General features: G+C 43.8%; 1 protein-coding gene across 1 annotated transcript in view; it reads right to left on the bottom strand.

Annotated features, from left to right (window-relative positions):
* mttp (microsomal triglyceride transfer protein) overlaps positions 1 to 21370 on the bottom strand; it is a 71022-nt gene that overhangs the window by 10844 nt on the left and 38808 nt on the right. The window contains exons 12-14 of the mRNA XM_068026184.1: positions 10602 to 10813; positions 9637 to 9734; positions 4730 to 4851 (exon numbers count right to left, since the gene is read on the bottom strand). Coding sequence (XP_067882285.1) covers positions 4730 to 4851; positions 9637 to 9734; positions 10602 to 10813 — 432 coding nt within the window. The remainder of the gene's footprint in view (positions 1 to 4729; positions 4852 to 9636; positions 9735 to 10601; positions 10814 to 21370) is intronic.

The following is a 21370-nucleotide window of genomic DNA, read 5'->3' as shown; positions in this document are numbered from 1 at the left end:
TGCCCGGTGACTGATACACACTGTAGCTACACATGTGTCCTTGGAACATTAACACTATAGACTGCTCCAGTAGCACTTGGAGTCAAGCTGTTTACATTCTAACAATACGCCGACAAGCTGCATGACCTGTGCTCCCTGGGCAGCAGTTTTATAACTGACGTGACAGATTACTCTCACATACTGACAGGTGGACTGCAGGATAATTCAACTCCCTCCTGCCAATGTCAGTCGAGGAATTGAAAACACTATCCTGGATCATGTGAAATTGCCCTTGTAATGTAGGTGAAGGTCTATTCTGCTGTTCTATTTAAGCATTTGGCATTGAAAGCCATCAAAATAAAATGCTAAACAAATCTAACATTCAGATATTACATTTCTTTGGACATGAAGGTATTTTTACCTTTCATTTATGTTTACATCAAACTGCAGTCAAGGTGGGTAAATGCAGTTAGGATCTAGATCACCCGTGATCTCTATGTGATGGAACAGGCTTGAGGGGCTGAATGGTCTCCTGTACCTATTTTTCAAGTAACATTTCATTTTTTTTTTTGCAATTAGTTACAAACTGTCTGCTTTCTAATAAATGACAAATTAATTTCAATATAGATAAGTGTGAGGTGTTGCATTTTGTTTGGAAGATAAAGCAGGCCACAAACTCCTTGAATAATAAGAGTGTAAATGAGGTAGAGGAACAGAGGGATCTGGGGCTATAAGTATACAGATCACTAGAAGTAGCAACACTGGTTAATAAGGCCATAAAAATACAAACAGATGAGGGGCTCATTTCTGGAGGAATAGATTTGAACATAGAGAGGTCAGGTAACATTTGTATCAAACCTTGGTTAGACCTCATTTGGAGTCCTGTGCCCAGTTCTGGTCTCTATATTACAAAAAGCATATAGAGGCACTGGAGAAGGTGCAAATAAGATTTACGAGAATGATACGAGAACTGAGAGGTTATATCTACTAGAAAAGACTGAACAGGCTGGGGCCTGTTTAGAAAAGAGAAGACTGAGGAGAGGCCTAAGAGAGTTCTTTAAAATTAAGAAGGGGCTCAATGGGGTAGATATATAACAATGGGGTAGATATATAACAATGGGGTAAATATATAACAATGGGGTAGATATATAACAATGGGGCAGATATATAACAATGGGGTAGATATATAACAATGGGGTAGATATATAACAATGGGGCAGATATATAACAATGGGGTAGATATATAACAATGGGGCAGATATATAACAATGGGGTAGATATATAACAATGGGGCAGATATATAACAATGGGGTAGATATATAACAATGGGGTAGATATATAACAATGGGGTAGATATATAACAATGGGGTAGATATATAACAATGGGGTAAATATATAACAATGGGGTAGATATATAACAATGGGGTAGATATATAACAATGGGGTAAATATATAACAATGGGGTAGATATATAACAATGGGGCAGATATATAACAATGGGGTAGATATATAACAATGGGGTAAATATATAACAATGGGGTAGATATATAACAATGGGGCAGATATATAACAATGGGGTAGATATATAACAATGGGGTAGATATATAACAATGGGGTAGATATATAACAATGGGGTAGATATATAACAATGGGGTAGATATATAACAATGGGGTAGATATATAACAATGGGGTAGATATATAACAATGGGGTAAATATATAACAATGGGGCAGATATATAACAATGGGGTAGATATATAACAATGGGGTAGATATATAACAATGGGGCAGATATATAACAATGGGGTAGATATATAACAATGGGGTAGATATATAACAATGGGGCAGATATATAACAATGGGGTAGATATATAACAATGGGGTAGATATATAACAATGGGGTAGATATATAACAATGGGGTAGATATATAACAATGGGGCAGATATATAACAATAGGGTAGATATATAACAATGGGGTAAATATATAACAATGGGGCAGATATATAACAATGGGGCAGATATATAACAATGGGGTAGATATATAACAATGGGGTAGATATATAACAATGGGGTAGATATATAACAATGGGGTAGATATATAACAATGGGGTAAATATATAACAATGGGGTAGATATATAACAATGGGGTAGATATATAACAATGGGGTAGATATATAACAATGGGGTAGATATATAACAATGGGGTAGATATATAACAATGGGGTAAATATATAACAATGGGGTAGATATATAACAATGGGGTAGATATATAACAATGGGGTAGATATATAACAATGGGGTAGATATATAACAATGGGGTAGATATATAACAATGGGGTAAATATATAACAATGGGGTAGATATATAACAATGGGGCAGATATATAACAATGGGGTAGATATATAACAATGGGGTAGATATATAACAATGGGGCAGATATATAACAATGGGGTAGATATATAACAATGGGGTAGATATATAACAATGGGGCAGATATATAACAATGGGGTAGATATATAACAATGGGGTAGATATATAACAATGGGGTAGATATATAACAATGGGGCAGATATATAACAATGGGGTAAATATATAACAATGGGGCAGATATATAACAATGGGGTAGATATATAACAATGGGGTAGATATATAACAATGGGGCAGATATATAACAATGGGGTAGATATATAACAATGGGGTAGATACATAACAATGGGGCAGATATATAACAATGGGGTAGATATATAACAATGGGGTAGATATATAACAATGGGGTAGATATATAACAATGGGGCAGATATATAACAATGGGGTAAATATATAACAATGGGGTAGATATATAACAATGGGGTAGATATATAACAATGGGGTAGATATATAACAATGGGGCAGATATATAACAATGGGGTAGATATATAACAATGGGGTAGATATATAACAATGGGGTAAATATATAACAATGGGGTAGATATATAACAATGGGGTAGATATATAACAATGGGGTAAATATATAACAATAGGGTAGATATATAACACTGGGGTAAATATATAACAATAGGGTAGATATATAACAATGGGGCAGATATATAACAATGGGGTAGATATATAACAATGGGGTAGATATATAACAATGGGGTAAATATATAACAATAGGGTAGATATATAACAATGGGGCAGATATATAACAATGGGGTAAATATATAACAATGGGGTAGATATATAACAATGGGGCAGATATATAACAATGGGGTAGATATATAACAATGGGGCAGATATATAACAATGGGGTAGATATATAACAATGGGGCAGATATATAACAATGGGGTAGATATATAACAATGGGGTAGATATATAACAATGGGGCAGATATATAACAATAGGGTAGATATATAACAATAGGGTAGATATATAACAATGGGGTAGATATATAACAATGGGGCAGATATATAACAATGGGGTAGATATATAACAATAGGGTAGATATATAACAATGGGGTAGATATATAACAATGGGGCAGATATATAACAATGGGGTAGATATATAACAATGGGGCAGATATATAACAATGGGGCAGATATATAACAATAGGGTAGATATATAACAATAGGGTAGATATATAACAATGGGGTAGATATATAACAATGGGGCAGATATATAACAATGGGGTAGATATATAACAATGGGGTAGATATATAACAATGGGGTAGATATATAACAATAGGGTAGATATATAACAATGGGGTAGATATATAACAATGGGGCAGATATATAACAATGGGGTAGATATATAACAATGGGGCAGATATATAACAATAGGGTAGATATATAACAATAGGGTAGATATATAACAATGGGGTAGATATATAACAATGGGGTAGATATATAACAATAGGGCAGATATATAACAATGGGGTAGATATATAACAATGGGGCAGATATATAACAATGGGGTAGATATATAACAATGGGGCAGATATATAACAATAGGGTAGATATATAACAATAGGGTAGATATATAACAATGGGGTAGATATATAACAATGGGGCAGATATATAACAATGGGGTAGATATATAACAATGGGGCAGATATATAGATGTTTCCACTTGTAGGGGAGTACAGAACAAGGGGTTATAAATATAAGACAGTCACTAATAAATCCATTAGGGAATTCAGGAGAAACGTCTTTACCCAGAGAGTTGGGAGACTGTGGAACTCGCTACCACAGAGAGTGATTAAGGTGAATAATATAGATACATTTAAGGGGAAGCTGGTTAAAAACATGAGGGAGAAAAGAATAGAAGGATATGCTGGTAGGGTGAGATGAAGTAGGGGTGGGAGGAGCCTCGTTTGAAGCAGAAACACTGGCTGGTTTCTGTGTTGTAAATCCAATGTAATTCTATGTAATCCTTGGAACGTCCCATATGAGTAGCTTCTACAGCACCTCTGACTACTGTCAGGAGTATTTCTAATGAAAAAGCATCAACTTGAAACTTTGGGCCTGATTTTAACTCTTTGGCAAGTGGGTGGGTATTGAGTTAAAACCTGGCCCGTTAACTCTGTTTCTCTCTCCACAGATGCTGCCTGACCTGCTGAGTATTTCCAGCACTTCCTGTTTTTATACCAGGAGCAGCTTTGTAGACCAGGCCAATCTGTTTTGGGTTAAACATTGCTCCCACCATCAGGCAAACAATTAAACCAGTGAAGGTCTTTGCTCGGAAAGACCCACGAGCCCCTACTTTTACGTACCTGGGTAGTGTGCAGCTTTGTCTCCTGGCCGAATATAATGATGTTCATGTTGCTCTTTCTTAGAATGCCGGATCCCGAGTACAGGATGTCCAGACTGTATGTACAGGATGAGTCAGTGCCCTCTGAAAAACAGAAAGACTTCCCCTGTAACTCATCCTGCATCATGGCCACAGTGGAGACACAAACCATTTGTATGAAACATCTCGTGCCAGGATTTAGCCAACTGATGGCTCAATTCTGTAGACTATCTTTTGCCCCAGTAATTTCTCCAGATTTTCTCCCCTCCTTTCCTCATGGCACTGACTCATGGTGGAGTACTCTTCCAGGAGTGACAGGCCAGTAGTTGCCTGGTCTCTCACGGTGCGAGTCTATGCAATAAAGGTCATCTGGATATTCATCATCCAAGGCGCCACTACCTTCCTCATGCAATGCACACACAAATGTACAAACACACACTCATGCTCACATATGCAAATATTCTAACACAAATACACACTTGTGCTCACACATATACAAATGTGCTAACACAAACACACACACATGTGCTCATACACACAAACACGAGTTCTCACAAACACACACAAGTGCTCCAACACACAGATCCAACAGGGAACCCTGGCTGATATTTCCTCCCCCTACTCCTATTAATAGCAGCACCATGGTATCAGTTGCCAGCACTCCTGCCTCTGAGTCAGAAGGTTGTGTGTTCAAGTAACACTTTGAGCAGAAAAATTTAGAGTGACACTAGTGCAATACTGAGGGAGTGCTGCACTGCCAGTGATGCTGTTTTTCGGACGAGACATTAAACTGAGGCCTCATCTGCTCTTTCAGGGGGACGTGAAAGTTCCTATGGCACTATTCTGAAGAAGAGCAGGGGTGTTATGCCTTGTCCTGGCCAAGATTTATCCCTCAATCAACATCACAAAAACAGATTATCTGGTCATTATAATGTTGCTGTCTATGGGAGCTTGCTGTGTACAAATTGGTTGCCGTGTTTCCTACATTACAAAAGTGACTACATTTCAAAATGGCCTAATTAGCTTTGAGACCTCCAGAGGTCATGAGAGGCGTCCTAGAAATGCAAATCATTCTTCTTAATTTTGATATGGACTTTTTTATTTTATACATAAGCCATCATCATGGCCTCTTTAAGTGAGGTTTCCAATTACTTTCAAAATAAGGGCAGTTTCTTCTGCACACTTACACTCACTAACTGAGCTAAGAGACCCTAGACTTAATTCCTACAGCCAACAAAGCAAGCAAGCATTGATCCCGTTAGTCTGACTGGGTTCCACCCAGCCCTAATTGCCCCATTGTGATCTGATGAAAGGTCATCGACCTGAAATGTTAACTCTGTTTCTCTCTCCACAGACGCTGCCTGACCTGCTGAGTATTTCCAGCAATTTCAGTTTTTATTTCAGTGGCGCAGTGGTTAGCACTGCAGCCTCACAGCTCCAGCGACCTGGGTTCAATTCTGGGTACTGCCTGTGTGGAGTTTGCAAGTTCTCCCTGTGTCTGCGTGAGTTTCCTCCGGGTGCTCCGGTTTCCTCCCACATGCCAAAGACTTGCAGGTTGATAGGTAAATTGGCCATTATAAATTGCCCCTAGTATAGGTAGGTGATAGGGAAATATAGGGATAGGTGGGGATGTGGTAGGAATATGGAATTAGTGTAGGATTAGTATAAATGGGTGGTTGATGGTCGGCACAGACTCGGTGGGCCGAAGGGCCTGTTTCAGTGCTGTATCTCTAAATAAAAAATAAATAAATAAAAATTTCCAGTATTTTGCTTGTATTTACCCCTTTTCCAGTGCCTTGCTTTACCATGCAAATAGCTGACTTCTCTGATCAAATCTGCTGCCTATGTCCTAATTTGCACTAAGTCCAGTTCTCCCATTACCCTCTGACATTGGCTCCCGGTCTGGCAACACCTTGATTTTAAAATTCTCATCCTTGTTTTTAAATCTCTCCATGGCCTCATCCTGTCCCTATCTCCGTAATCACCTCCAGCCCCACAACTCTCTGAGAGCTGTGTGCTCCTTCAGTTCTGGCTTCCTGTGCATTCCCAATCGTCATCGCTCCACCATTGCCTTCAGCTGCCCGGGCCCTACTGTCTGGAATTCCCTCACTAAACCTATCCAACTCTCTATCTCTCTTTTGAGTGGTGGTACAAAGAGACTTGGGGGGGCGTCCAGGTACAAAGATCATTAAATGTCATGAACAGGTTCAGAAGAAAATCAAAAGGACTAGTGGAATGCTGGCCTTTATGTCCAGAGGAATAGAATACAGCAGGGTAGAAGTCATGCTTCAGCTATACTAAGTCCTGCTTACACCACACCTGGAGTACTGTAGGCAGTTCTGGGCACCACACCTTAGGGAGGCTATACTGGCCTTGGAGAGAGTACAGCATAGATTTACTAGAATGATATCTGGACTCCAAGGGTTAAGTTACAAGGAGAAATTACAGTTGAATTCCCTAGATATTTTCTAGATATTAAGGGGAACAGATAGGGGTTACAGGACTAGGAGACATGGGCCAGAATTTTACGTTGGGTGGGAGGCCCTGCTCACTGGCTGAAAAGTCTGGGGCAGGGGTAAGCCCGCCTCCTCCGGGCCTGGGGAGCCACGCTGGGATTTTTCACTCCCCAGGCCCTTAATTGGCCTTGGGCGTGACTTCCACCTTCTTGAGGCAGGAAATCCCACCTAATGGAGCTGCCGGCCAATCAGCGGGCTAGCAGCTCTTAGTCCCAGCAGCCCCACTGGGAGCAGTGGCCACTGCTGGGACTACACCCAGCCAAAGGCAACAAGAAGGGAAGATTACCCCCGAAAGATGGTAGGTTTTTGAGGTCTCGGCGGGGACAATCGGCTGGGCCCCAGCAAGGCAAGGGGATTCAGTCAGGGGTGAGGGGGAGTGTTGTGCATTGGGGACAGTTGGGGCTTTGGGGACAGCCCTCCGTGGGGCACAGGGTGCCCGATCAGGCGGACCCCCGCTTCAAGACCGCAAGATGGCCGCCTGGTTTTACCAAGCGGGGTTACATATAAACATAGAAAATAGGAGCAGGAGTAGGCCATTCGGCCCTTCGAGCCTGCTCTGCCATTCATTATGATCATGGCTGATCATCCAACTAAGTAACCTGTTCCGGCTTTCGCCCCATACCCTTTGATCCCTTTCGCCCCAAGAGCTATATCTAATTCCTTTTTGAAAACATTCAATGTTTTGGCCTCAACTGCTTTCTGTGGTAGTGAATTCCACAGGCTCACCACTCTCTGGGTGAAGAAATTTCTCCTCATCTCAGTCCTGAAAGGTTTACCCCATATCCTTAGACTATGACCCCTGGTTCTGGACTCCCCCACCATCGGGAACATCCTTCCTGCATCTACCCTGTCAAGTCCTGTTAGAATTTTATAGGTTTCTATGAGATCCCCCCTCACTCTTCTGAACAATATAATCCTAACCGACTCAATCTCTCCTCATACGTCAGTCCCGCCATCCCAGGAATCAGTCTGGTAAACCTTCACTGCACTCCCTCTATAGCATCCTTCCTCAGATAAGGACATCCTTCCTCAGATAAGGAGACCAAAACTGCACACAATATTCCAGGTGTGGCCTCACCAAGGCCCTGTATAATTGCAGCAAGACATCCCTGCTTCTGTACTCAAATCCTCTCGCTATGAAGGCCAACATACCATTTGCCTTTTTTACCGCCTGTTGTACCTGCATGCTTACCTTCAGCGACTGGTGTACGAGAACACCCAGGTCTTGCTGCCTATTCCCCTCTCTCCGTTTATCGCCGTTCAGATAATAATCTGCCTTCCTGTTTTTGCTACCAAAGTGGATAACCTCACATTTATCCACATTATACTGCATCTGCCATGCATTTGCCCACTCACTCAACCTGTCCAAATCACCCTGAAGCCTCTCTGCATCCTCCTCACAACTCACCCTCCCACCCAGTTTTGTGTAATCTGCAAATTTGGAGATATTACATTTAGTTCCCTCATCTAAATCATTAATATATATTGTGAATAGCTGGGGTCCTAGCACCGATCCCTGTGGTACCCCACTAGTCACTGCCTGCCATTCGGACAAAGACCCATTTATCCCTACTCTTTATTTCCTGTCTGCCAACCAATTTTCTATCCATCGCAGTACATTACCCCCAATCCCGTGCGCTTTAATTTTACACGCTAATCTCTAATGTGTCTTTGCTGTCTAGCCGCCGAGGGTAAAATACTAGCGGCGGCAGGAGGAAGTCCTTAATTGGAAGTTAATTGGCTGCTTAAGAGCCTTGATTGGCCGGGGGTGAGCCAGTCGTTTCTCGCTGCCGCCGCCGCCCGTGTAAGATAGCAGCGGGGGCGGGAAGTCATCGGGAGTGGCCCCTCCGCCTCCCACTCAATTTTATGGCCCCCCCCCCACCCCGTCGCCACCTGCGCACTCACTGGGGGGCTGTAAAATTCCAGCCATAGTCTAAAAATTAGAACGAGGCTTTTCAGGAGTGAAACTAGGGATTACTGCTTCACATAAAGGGTGGTAGAAATTTGGAACTCGGTTCCACAAATGGGAATTGACTTTAGATCAATTATTAATGTTAAATCTGAGATTGATTTTTGTTAACCAAAAGCTTTGCGGGATCTGGGGAAAGGTGGGTATATGGAGTAAGGTCACAGATCAGCCATGATCCCATTGAATGGCAGAACAGGCTCGAGGGGCTGAATGGCCTCCAGCAGTTCTAATGTTCCTCTGTTCTCCTATAAGTCACTCCTTAAAACCTACTTCTTTGACCAAACTTCTGGTCACATGTCCTAATATCTCCTTATATGGCTCGGTGCCAAAATTTGTTTGATAATGTTCCTGTGAAGCGCTTTGGGATGTGGTATCGGTGCTATCTAAATGTTGTTGTTATCATACGTTTCATGTATCCTGAGTAGGCCGATGAGGATCCAATCTTGGAGAAACGATCATAGTTGTGAACGACGGTGTCCTTCAGAACCTTCCACACCATTTCGCTGCAAAGGATGGAGCAGATACGGTTAGGAACATGTAATCTTTGCATGGCAACCAATCACCAGGTCTAAAGAGGTTGCCAGAATTAGGTATACTTTCTAAAAACAAAAATAAATCACAAAAGACTTAAAGGAAAACTGTGTACTTATTAAACCTCCGATCCTCTACAGGAAGATAATTGGATGCGCTGAAGGAGGGTCAGGGCAGGTATTCCACTCACTGCCTTGACCCCACCATGACCCCAGCCCAATTTCCTCCCTTGGGGTTGAATTACTATGTGGGGCAGGATACTGATGTCAACTCCACCAACAAGGAGCCCACAAATGCCAGGGAAGGATGATGAGATGGGACACCCACTGCGGCACCAGGAGGAGGGCGGGGCAATTTAAAGGGACAAAGTGTCTTGATGATGTGCCAGAAACCTTAATGTTAGACCTCAGACTGTGCTGCGGCTTGACAAAGGTACATTTTTTGGGGCCCGAGGGAAGGGAGAGATGGCCATCCCATTTATATAGCACCGTAAAACAGCTCAAGGCGCTTCACATGGGAGTAATGATACAGCACAAAAGGAGGCCGTTTGGCCCATCTTGTCTGTACTGGCACTTTGAAAGTCCAATTCAATTAACCCCACTCCCTCTTTTCCCAGCACGCTGCAAACATTTCCTTTTTAACTGTGTATCCAATTCCCTTTTGAAAGTTACTATTGAATCTGCTTCCACCGCCCTTTCAGGCAGCACGTTCCAGATCACAGCAACTCGCTGCGCAAAAAACATTTCTGCTCATCTGCCCTCAGGACTTTTTTTTGCCAATTCCCTTCAATCTGTGTTATGTTAAAACAGAATTTACAAATGAAAAACAAACCCATTTACCTGCCCGGAAGTTTAAATCGCAGAATATCCTGAATCTTGGAGAGCAAGTACTTGCTCATTTCAGTAGGTAACTCGCCAATGGAAAGGAGGACATTTTTAACTTCCATGTACGAGGGGTCGTGGTTAAAGATAATGTCTGCTGCAGATGTCCGCACGGTCTTCTCATGGATCCGGTGGTTCTGATGGTAGATCCTGTTCATTACCTTTTTCACCTGGTTACACAGATAACTGTGACAATGAGCTCCGCAAACCTAGACAACGTTCTGTGGAAAGAATCTGCTCAACGTTTATCAAGGAGCCAGTGCAGTACTGAGGGAGTAGATGAGATGTTAAACCAACATCTACCCTCTCATGTGGATGTAAAAGATCCCATGGCAGTGTTTTGAAGGAGAACAAGGGGTGTTATCCCCAGTATCCTGGGGCCAATATTTATTCCACAACCAACATCACTAAAAAAGACAGATTATCTGGTGCAAAAGCAAAATACTGCAGATGCTGGAAGTCTGATATAAAAACAGAGAATGCTGGAAATACTCAGCAGGTCAGGCAGCATCTGTGGAGAGAGAAACAGAGGGCTGGATTTATTTTAGGCGGACGGGACTTCACCACTGACATAAAAGTCAGTGGCGGTCCCGCTTACGCCTATCCCGGGTATCCGACCCACATTTTACGCGTCCCCGGGCTTTAATTGTTCCGAGGCGGGACTCCCACCCTTGAGGGAGGAGGTCCCGCCTCAGTGAGCTGCCAGCCAATCAGCGGGCCAGCAGCTTTTAGTCCCAGCAGCGCTACTGGGAGTGGTGGTCACTGCTGGGATTGCAGCCCAGCTGACCGAGGAGGATGCCATGGAGCCAAGATCCACGGTAGGTTTTCAATGCCTCGCCGAGGGAATCGGGCTGGCCCTGTAGAAATGAGCAGAACGGCATGACCCTATGCGTAATGGGAAATATAGCCAAGTTAGGAATAGTAGCTTTGCTGAGCTTTGATTTTAAGTGGCAGAAACCACAATGAAATAGTTAAAAACAAAGGCAGGGAGTGTGAGATTGTAAAGACTAGCCGACACTGGTAATTGCAAGGACATCTGTTCTTTTATGGCCTGATTGTGTGACTCCCTGTGGTTTGAAACAAATGGACTCCTGTGAAACATGCTGTCCATCCCTGTGTGAGTGATGATAAGGAATATAGGGCCCCTCCTATCAATGTATGCGACTACTGCTTGGTGTTACTGCAGGCTGCAACTTGATAGAGATTACAGGATCACAGGACTCATGACAATTGTGGGAATCGAAACCAGAATTTTGTTTCTAACTCCTCTTCCTTTGTTAATTATCTTGATTGTCTGTTTTCTTTTAATCTTGCTGATACAAAACAATATTATGTTAATAACAAGTATGTATTGAGAATAGAGGGTATTGTTAACCTCAGTAACAAATATACTCCACGTTATCACTTGGTTGAAATTTAAATTGTACCGCACTGATTGGTTAAACAAGGAGGTGTAGCATGAATCTTAATGTATAAACAGTAGTACCTATAACACAAACTTCACTTACTCTGGTGGACCCGACAGACTCTGGGGTGGAGTCAGTGTCGTTGTATTAGAGTAAGTCAGCCGGCTAAATGCGCAAATAAAGTAATTGATTTTACCTACACATCCGACTCGGTATATTTACTGAACCAGACTGAAGGCAAAAAGAACTCAGATTTACATTTTGGTGTCAGAAGTGGGATCTCAACAGACGACCGCCGATCATCAGCGAAATCAGAATCGGACTAGTCTTGGACGGAGAGAGAGGAAATGGGCCCCCGACGTGAGTAGTTGATGTGTGACCACGTCAGTTTTCCCCTGTCTCGTAGTCTGATAAAAGTTTGATCACTCGCTTATGGTCAGGTAAGATCGTCTGGATGAGATCAACGATCAGTCTGGCGGATTAGAAAGACAAGGATCAGTCGGTGTAGGTACGACTGAGGGTAGCGAAGTTAAAATTTTATTTAGGTCAGGTTCAGTCGGTTAGTTTAGACTACGGCTGATGGGAACTGAGGTTAAAGTTAAAGTTGGTCGCGACTGAAGGCTTAAGCAGGTTGTTTTAGAATGACTGAGGGTTTATTTAAGGTTCAGACAGTAATTTGTAAGTAATCTTAACTGTTTGACTAATAATTTGTAAGTAATTTTAACTCTTGAACTGTAGGGGTGAACAACGCAGTTCAAGAATAGTTTGTGATAATAGTTTGTAATAGTAGTTGTGATTATAGTTGTGAATATGGGAAACTGTTTAGATAATACAAGTGATCCATCCTGTCCATTACAAGTACTGTGTGATAAATATCCGGATAAAGGGAAAGACTTCAGACAATTATCAGCAGCCTTAAATAAGAAATTAGGGAACCAATGGCCCTTAGGGGGGACTAAAGATTTGGAAGTGACTAAAAAAACCCAAGAACAAATCTGGAAACAAAATAAAGGCAATAGGGCCAAAGAATTAATTGGATTATGGAGACAATATTGTCAGGAGGAAAAAGATAGAACCCTCCTATCAAGTTGGCAAGAAAACGCCCTTAAATTAGGAATTCCAATTAGTGAAGGGGGAAACCAAAAGACTTTAGAAATTCTAAAAAAAGAGTGCGCGCATAGAAAAAGGAAACAAAAAGAAATAGAGACAACTGATAAAAGTGGACTACGTAGTTCCATGGTTGGCCTTGCGTTGACAGAGGGAGACGATGAGTTAGAAAATTGGACTATACCTAAAGCACCGCCACCAGCCCCGACAGCCCCCCTCCTTCCCCCCAAATATCAGAGTATATACGCAGCCGCCCTTCCCCAAACCCAAGCCATTGAGACTTTGCCTGACACCCCAGTCCCCTTACCTTCTACAGGACAACAATCCTTACCTATTCCCCATACACCAAATACCTCGACAAACAATTCGACTACAACGCCCCCTGCTGGGAATAAGAAGAAACTCTGTTCTCAACGCTATACGTCCCCAGTCAGTTGGAGAACCAGGTCAAAAACAAAACTAAAAGAAAAGAAAGACATGAAGAAACAACTGTACCAAAGGCCTTGCCCTTCCAAACCAAACAAATCAAGACAAAAGTTCCAAGTACCTATAAAAAAGGAGAGCGATAGTGATAGGGATCCGGAACTTCTCATATCTGAATCCGACGATTCTGATAGCACTGATGGGGAGTATTCCTTTCAAACGGAGCCCCCTTCCCCATTCGATGACCCCCCTTCCCCATTCGATGACCCCCCTCCGGCCCCAAATGCGAAGACACCAAGACAATTGCCCGATCGGAAAATGCCTAATCCTGACACTGCCAAGGCCGCCCAAAACCCTACTATAGACGTATACTTCCCGTGGAAACCTAACGAGATGATGGCTATCCTAGCCGCGATCCCGGATCGGAAGAAATCCCCTGCTGCCTTTGTAGACTTTCTGAGGACAACTATCTCAGTTTATCAGGCAGATTCCAGGGACCTCTGGGCTCTAGTTCAGCAAGTTTTGACCCCGGCCGAATACCGACGGTATCTTGTCCACTTACGCCACCAGGATCATGCAGCACTCCAAAACGCCCATGCCCAAGATGAGGGAAGACAGACTGCTATTTTAGATGCTTTAAATACCACGTTCCGTAAACCCATAAACATATCAGCTATACTGGACACCAAGCCCAAAAAGACAGAGGAGCCTGAAGAATTCTTGGAAAGGTTCAACGAAACTTACCGCTCACTATCAGGGGACAACGCATATCAGAATGGCCAAAACTCACCTCAGTATTGCGCCATGTTGATGAATTGTTTACCCGGCCCGGTAACCACTGCAATCAAATGTAACAATATGAACTGGGCAGACAATGATCCAATACAAATGGCGTGGGCAGTGAAGTATTATTGGAAAGAGGAAAGGAGCCAGGGGGAGGGTCCGACAACCAAAGTTAAGGCTGAATATGTAATGAAGAAAAACGACCCAAAACCTCAAACAAATACAGAAGCTATGGGATACCAAATTGAACCGCAATACTGCGACCTAGGATGGGTGGATCAATACGAGGGGGGATATCAGACTCACCCGAATGGGCCTACTGTTCCACTGTGTTGCCCACCATATGCACCACCAGCCTTAAAACTACCACCCCCCTTTCAAGGACAATGGTCGGGAGACAGAGGAAGAGGGGTAGCAAGAGGACCAGGGAATAGAGGAAATAATGCTTGTTTTAATTGTGGCAACATGAACCATTGGTTTAAGGAGTGTCCCTACAGAAGACAGAGGGGAAGAGGTAGATACCAGACAGGCAGGGGAGGGTACTCAGAAAGAAGAGGGCAACCAAGATATACAGACTTCTCCCAGAATAACCCCATCCCCCCTCAATACTGACTAGCTAATTTGGTCGTCCAGAGTCTCCAGTCAGATAAAGATCCCATCATATCCTTGCAAATAGAAGGCTGGTATTACCCCTTTATGATCGACACCGGGGCAGCCATGTCTTCTGTACAATCAAACCTCCAGCTACCACTATCAAACGCCACTCAGAATTTATCCGGTTTCCAGGGACAGATGTGCCGATATCCCATGTCAAAACCAGTAAGGGTAACATACGAGAATGAATCAGTAAATCACCAATTCATCATAACGACTGGGTTAGACTGCAACCTACTGGCCAGGGACTTATTGTGCGTGTTCCAGTTATGCTTAGAATGCGGGGACGAGGTGGGTGACGGTGCAGTCATGGAGGCCGAAACGACAGTGTTATGTCTCCACCGTACCCCAGTGGTGGGCATTACATATAGAAAACTCATTATACCATGTTACTTTGGCCTACGATAAGACCGGGCGGAATCAAGCATTAGAAGACAAATATCACACACAGATAGGGACCGAATGGCCAGTCACGATTATAGCGACTGTCAAAGGATTAGAAGGCACAGCTGACCTTGTTGAAATTCCACAACACTTATGGCAACAACCAGCCTCCATCGCCCCTCACATGACGCGCCAGGTCAACAGTCCACACCACGCCAAAGAGCTAGGGCTAATGGTGAGGAAAGCAGTAGAGAATTCGGATTCCAACAAATCCACGACTCAGACACTGCCACAAGGAATCACCATATGTTACTCTGCCTCCCCGGAAACGGTCCTGACCAAACTTAGGCACAACATTGGACGCGACGTACTGGAATATGTAAATCCTCAGGTCTGGGCGGAACACCCCGCTCAAGTTGGACTTACAAGCGTGGCCCCTATTAAAGTGTTAGTCAAAGACCAGGCAGTGTTACCCTCGATTCGACAATACCCCTTGAAACCTCAGGCAATACCCTGTATAGATAAACTAATCCATGAATTATTACAACAGGGTATTTTGGTGCCGTGCCAGTCCAGATGTAACACGCCTATACTCGCAGTGCCCAAACCAGGGAAGATAGATCAATACCGACTGGTACAAGACCTACGTTCAGTCAATGCAATAGTACAGCCGTTACACGCCCTGGTACCAAATCCGGCTCATATACTTGCCCAAATTCCAGCCCAAGCCCAGATTTTCGATATAGTTGACCTGCAGCACACCTTCTTCGCCCTTCCGCTAGCACCAGAAAGCCAGTACCTATTCGCCTTTACCCACAATGGACGACAATATACATGGACCCAGCTGCCACAGGGGTTTGTCAATTCACCGACGCTATTCTCCAGATGTTTACAGACCCAGCTCCAAACTTTGACCCTCGAAAATGGTTCTACCCTTGTACAATATGTAGACGACCTATTGATAGCCAGTCCTGACGAACCCAGAAACAGGAACGATGTAATACAGCTGTTGAACCACCTGTCCTCACTAGGCTATGTGGTATCCCAGGCTAAGGTCCTAATAGCCCAGACAAAAGTCAAGTTCCTGGGAGTCCTTCTCTCAGCTCGAGAAAGGAGCCTGGAAGCCAGTCGAATCGAACCTATCTGCCAATTCCCTGTTCCTACCACCGCTAAAGACGTTCGACAATGGTTGAGGATGGTAAATTACTGTAGGCAGTGGATACCTAACATCGCTGTCTATACTAAACTACTGACCCCTTATACTAGCGAGGAGGGAAAGTTCACTTTTACTGCGGAGGCAAGGGAAGCCTTCCAAGGGTTAAAACAAGCCTTGTTGCAAGCCCCCGCATTAGGAAGACCCCTGTACGACAGACCGTTTCAGCTGTATTGCACAATCTTGAAAGGTTGTTCAACAGCAGTATTGACTCAGCAACATGGGGACAAGCATAGACCGGTGGCTTATTATTCTTCCAAACTAGACCCGGTGGCCCTAGGACACCCTGCCTGCACTCAGATTCTGACAGCTATCTACAACAGCTTACAGTCTGCCGCCAACATAACCCTACAACAGGACATCACCGTGTACAGCTCCCACTCTGTCACTGCCTTACTGGGTCAGTTACAGACTCAACACCTCACCAATGCTCGGCAAAATAGATATGAGATATACCTGTTGAACAATCCTAAATTGCAATTTAAACATTGTACTACTATAAATCCTGCATGCTTCCTCAGCAGCAGCCCCCCCCTCCCCCCCGTCATGACTGTCTTACTCTAATTCGGGAAAACACCACAGTCAGGGAAGATTTAACTGATGCTCCATTAAATGAACCTGACGTAACTATGTATGTTGACAGAAGTGCCTCAATCAGTCCCGATGGCCAGCGGCTGTCAGGATACGCGATTGTTAACCAGGACGGTCTTGTTGTAGAGTCGGCAGCCTTCCAAGTTCCTTACTCAGCCCAACAAGCTGAATTGTTTGCCTTAATACGAGCCTGCATAATAGGGGAAGGCTTGCGAATAAATATTTACATCGATTCCAGATATGCTTTTGGGGTCGTCCATGATTTCGGACAACTCTGGAAAAACAGAGGATTCTTGACCTCAGCAGGAACACAGATATCCCATCAAAAACTAGTTGCTGACTTGTTACAAGCCCTTATCCCACCTAAACAGATTTCTGTGATCAAATGCACTGCACACACGAGCGGAAAGACCCCTGTCGACATAGGTAATAGGCGCGCAGACAGTGAAGCAAAAAGAGCCTCACAGACCCAAGAGGTGGTTGTGAAAAAAATGATGAATCAGACTAAACGCTCCGACAAAAGCAAGTCTGCCTCTGAAAAAACCAATGCCAACCATTCAAGACGTCATAAGGTTACAGGAGGACGCTCCTGAAGCTGATAAACAATTGTGGGAAAAACTGGGTTGTAAATATGATTCCGTATCTTGTTTGTGGACCACGCCAGCGAATCAGACTTGTATGCCTGATGCGCTGGCCTTGTGGGTTATTGAATGTGTACACTTTGCAACTCATTGTGGAGCCAAAGGGACCAGCGATTTGCTGTTGGCCACTAGGTGGCACCCCAACATCCAGATGCTGGTTCAAAACATAAGTAATCGATGTTTAATTTGCCAGCAGCAGAACGCCGGCAAAGGAATTCCATGTGAGCTGGGGAAAACCCCCCTGCCCAGCGGTCCCTTTGAAACGCTCCAAATGGATTACATCGAGTTGGAAAAATGTCAGTGTTATAAATATGTGTTAGTTATTATTGATGTGTTTAGTACGTGGATCGAGGCATATCCCACCACTGATAACAAAGCCGCCACTGTAGTTAAAGTTTTAATGAGAGAAATCATTCTCAGATACGGGATACCGGCTCAGTTAAGTTCTGACAATGGACCCCACTTCATTGGTCAGATCAACAAGGAATTCTGCCTTCAACTGGGAATACGCCAGCAGTTACATTGTGCGTACAGGCCACAAGCTGCGGGACTAGTTGAAAGGAGCAATCAGACTCTGAAGACCAAACTGGCTAAATTAAAAGCAGAAACTGGACGAACATGGCTTAAATTGCTCCCCATTGCATTATTCCAAATGCGGGGGTTACGCCAGCAGGACCAGCTCGACTCTCTCCCGCAGAGATCATATATGGGAAGCCCCTACGAACACCTTAGTTTAGTTTCGAGATACAGCACTGAAACAGGCCCTTCGGCCCACCGAGTCTGTGCCGCACATCAACCACCCATTTATACTAATACTACACTAATCCCATATTCCCAACAAACATCCCCACCTATCCCTATATTTCCCTACCACCTACCTATACTAGTGACAATTTATAATGGACAATTTACCTATCAACCTGCAAGTCTTTTGGCTTGTGGGAGGAAACCGGAGCACCCGGAGAAAACCCACGCAGACACAGGGAGAACTTGCAAACTCCACACAGGCAGTACCCGGAATCGAACCCGGGTCCCTGGAGCTGTGAGGCTGCAGTGCTAACCACTGCGCCACTGTGCCCTCAGTCTTGGCACCAACCAGAGGGCATTTGGCAAGGTGGGGAATTCTCAGTATGTTAACAATCGGAGGTGTAGGGGGTGGAGTAGCTGCTAGCAACCGTAATTACCTGATCTGTGGCCCTACCATCCTAGGGAATGAAACAGTGAGATCTCTTAAAATGGTAACAGAGGAATTGTCTGAGATGAGATTGTTTGCCTTGCAAAACCGGTATGCCCTTGACTACCTACTAGCCCGCCAAGGAGGGGCATGTGCAATAGTGAAAGGGAAATGCCTAATGGGAATTCGGGATCAAACTGTAAATATCACTGAATCTATAAATCGTATTAAGGACCAACTAGACGGTATGAAAGTCCCTGGCTCCTGGGGAGATTGGGGATACGGAGGATGGACAGATTGGATCATAAACATAGCCATGTATGCAATCGTGGGGATCGTTTGCATCTTTATAGGCATAGCCATTCTCAAATGTGTCATGGGACGAATGCAGGCAGCTGTGGAACAAATAGGCGCCCCAAGAATCCTAGTGGTACGCACTCACAGACCAAATATCGGCGATGCAGAGCTAGAGAAAGAAATGGAATTACAACGGAAAACCCTAATAGACAACGATGAGTAGGACAGTAGGGACTGGGAAACTCCAGGTATTGAAGGCTGTTACTAGACAAATAAAGACCATTAAAGGCACCTAGGTGGGATCAAGGGATTGATTTTTTAAAATGTTTTGAAGAATCAAAGGGGGGACTGTGAGAACAGGATTTAGATTTTAGAATTTTTAAGAACAGAATTACATGGGAACATTTAACATGAAACAATTAATCAGTCATGTACTGCTAACAAGCTAGCTTCAGTGCTGCAGGGAGGGACAGCTTATCAGAAATGACTTCATAACTTCAGGGCTGCAGAGTCAACTTGGCCTTGCAGCTGGTACAGAGAGAGAGAGACAGACATTGTGCTTCAACAGCACTCTTATCACCCAGACATGACAATCCTAGGGAACAGCTAGAATGAAAAACATACCGACCAGGCTAATACACGCCCCCTTGTTAGAGGGTGGCTCAGCCTACCCTTCTGATTATGCAGTTGCTGAACATTTTTATTCTATAATAGTGTTTAAGTGTTATTTGAGCAGATAGATCCATATAATCCTAGTAAATATATATTCATATACAACTTGATCATTAGAGAGGAGGTTATCATAGAATGATAAAAGGGGGGAAAGGTAGAAATGAGCAGAACGGCATGACCCTATGCGTAATGGGAAATATAGCCAAGTTAGGAATAGTAGCTTTGCTGAGCTTTGATTTTAAGTGGCAGAAACCACAATGAAATAGTTAAGAGTAAAGGCAGAGAGTGTGAGATTGTAAAGACTAGCCGACACTGGTAATTGCAAGGACATCTGTTCTTTTATGGCCTGATTGTGTGACTCCTTGGTGTTACTGCAGGCTGCAACTTGATAGAGATTACAGGATCACAGGATTCATGACAATTGTGGGAATCGAAACCAGAATCTTGTTTCTAACTCCTCTTCCTTTGCTAATTATCTTGATTGTCTGTTTTCTTTTAATCTTGCTGATACAAACAATATTATGTTAATAACAAGTATGTATTGAGAATAGAGGGTATTGTTAAGCCCCTGGGAAGGACAGCATTACCCCTGAAATAATCAAGAGTGCCAAGCCTGCTATACTCTCAGCACTACATGAACTGCTATGCCTGTGCTGGGACGAGGGAGCAGTACCCCAGGACATGCCCGATGCCAACATCATCACCCTCTATAAAAACAAAGGTGACAGCGGTGACTGCAACAACTACCGTGGAATCTCCGTGCTCAGCATAGTGGGGAAAGTCTTTGCTCGAGTCGCTCTGAACAGGCTCCAGAAGCTGGCCGAGCGCGTCTACCCTGAGGCACAGTGTGGCTTTCGTGCAGAGAGATCGACCATTGACATGCTGTTCTCCCTTCGTCAGATACAGGAGAAATGCCGTGAACAACAGATGCCCCTCTACATTGCTTTCATTGATCTCACCAAAGCCTTTGACCTCGTCAGCAGACGTGGTCTCTTCAGACTACTAGAAAAGATCGGATGTCCACCAAAGTTACTAAGTATCATCACCTCATTCCATGACAATATGAAAGGCACAATTCAACATGGTGGCTCCTCATCAGAGCCCTTTCCTATCCTGAGTGGTGTGAAACAGGGCTGTGTTCTCGCACCCACACTTTTTGGGATTTTCTTCTCCCTGCTGCTTTCACATGCATTCAAATCCTCTGAAGAAGGAATTTTCCTCCACACAAGATCAGGGGGCAGGTTGTTCAACCTTGCCCGTCTAAGAGCGAAGTCCAAAGTACGGAAAGTCCTCATCAGAGAACTCCTCTTTGCTGACGATGCTGCTTTAACATCTCACACTGAAGAGTGCCTGCAGAGTCTCATCGACAGGTTTGCGGCTGC

The sequence above is a fragment of the Heterodontus francisci genome, chromosome 1 (genome assembly GCF_036365525.1).
Source record: "Heterodontus francisci isolate sHetFra1 chromosome 1, sHetFra1.hap1, whole genome shotgun sequence".
Taxonomy (NCBI): Eukaryota; Metazoa; Chordata; class Chondrichthyes; order Heterodontiformes; family Heterodontidae; genus Heterodontus; species Heterodontus francisci.
The sequence above is the reverse complement of the archived record's forward strand: the minus strand, read 5'-3'. Positions and strand labels throughout refer to the sequence as shown.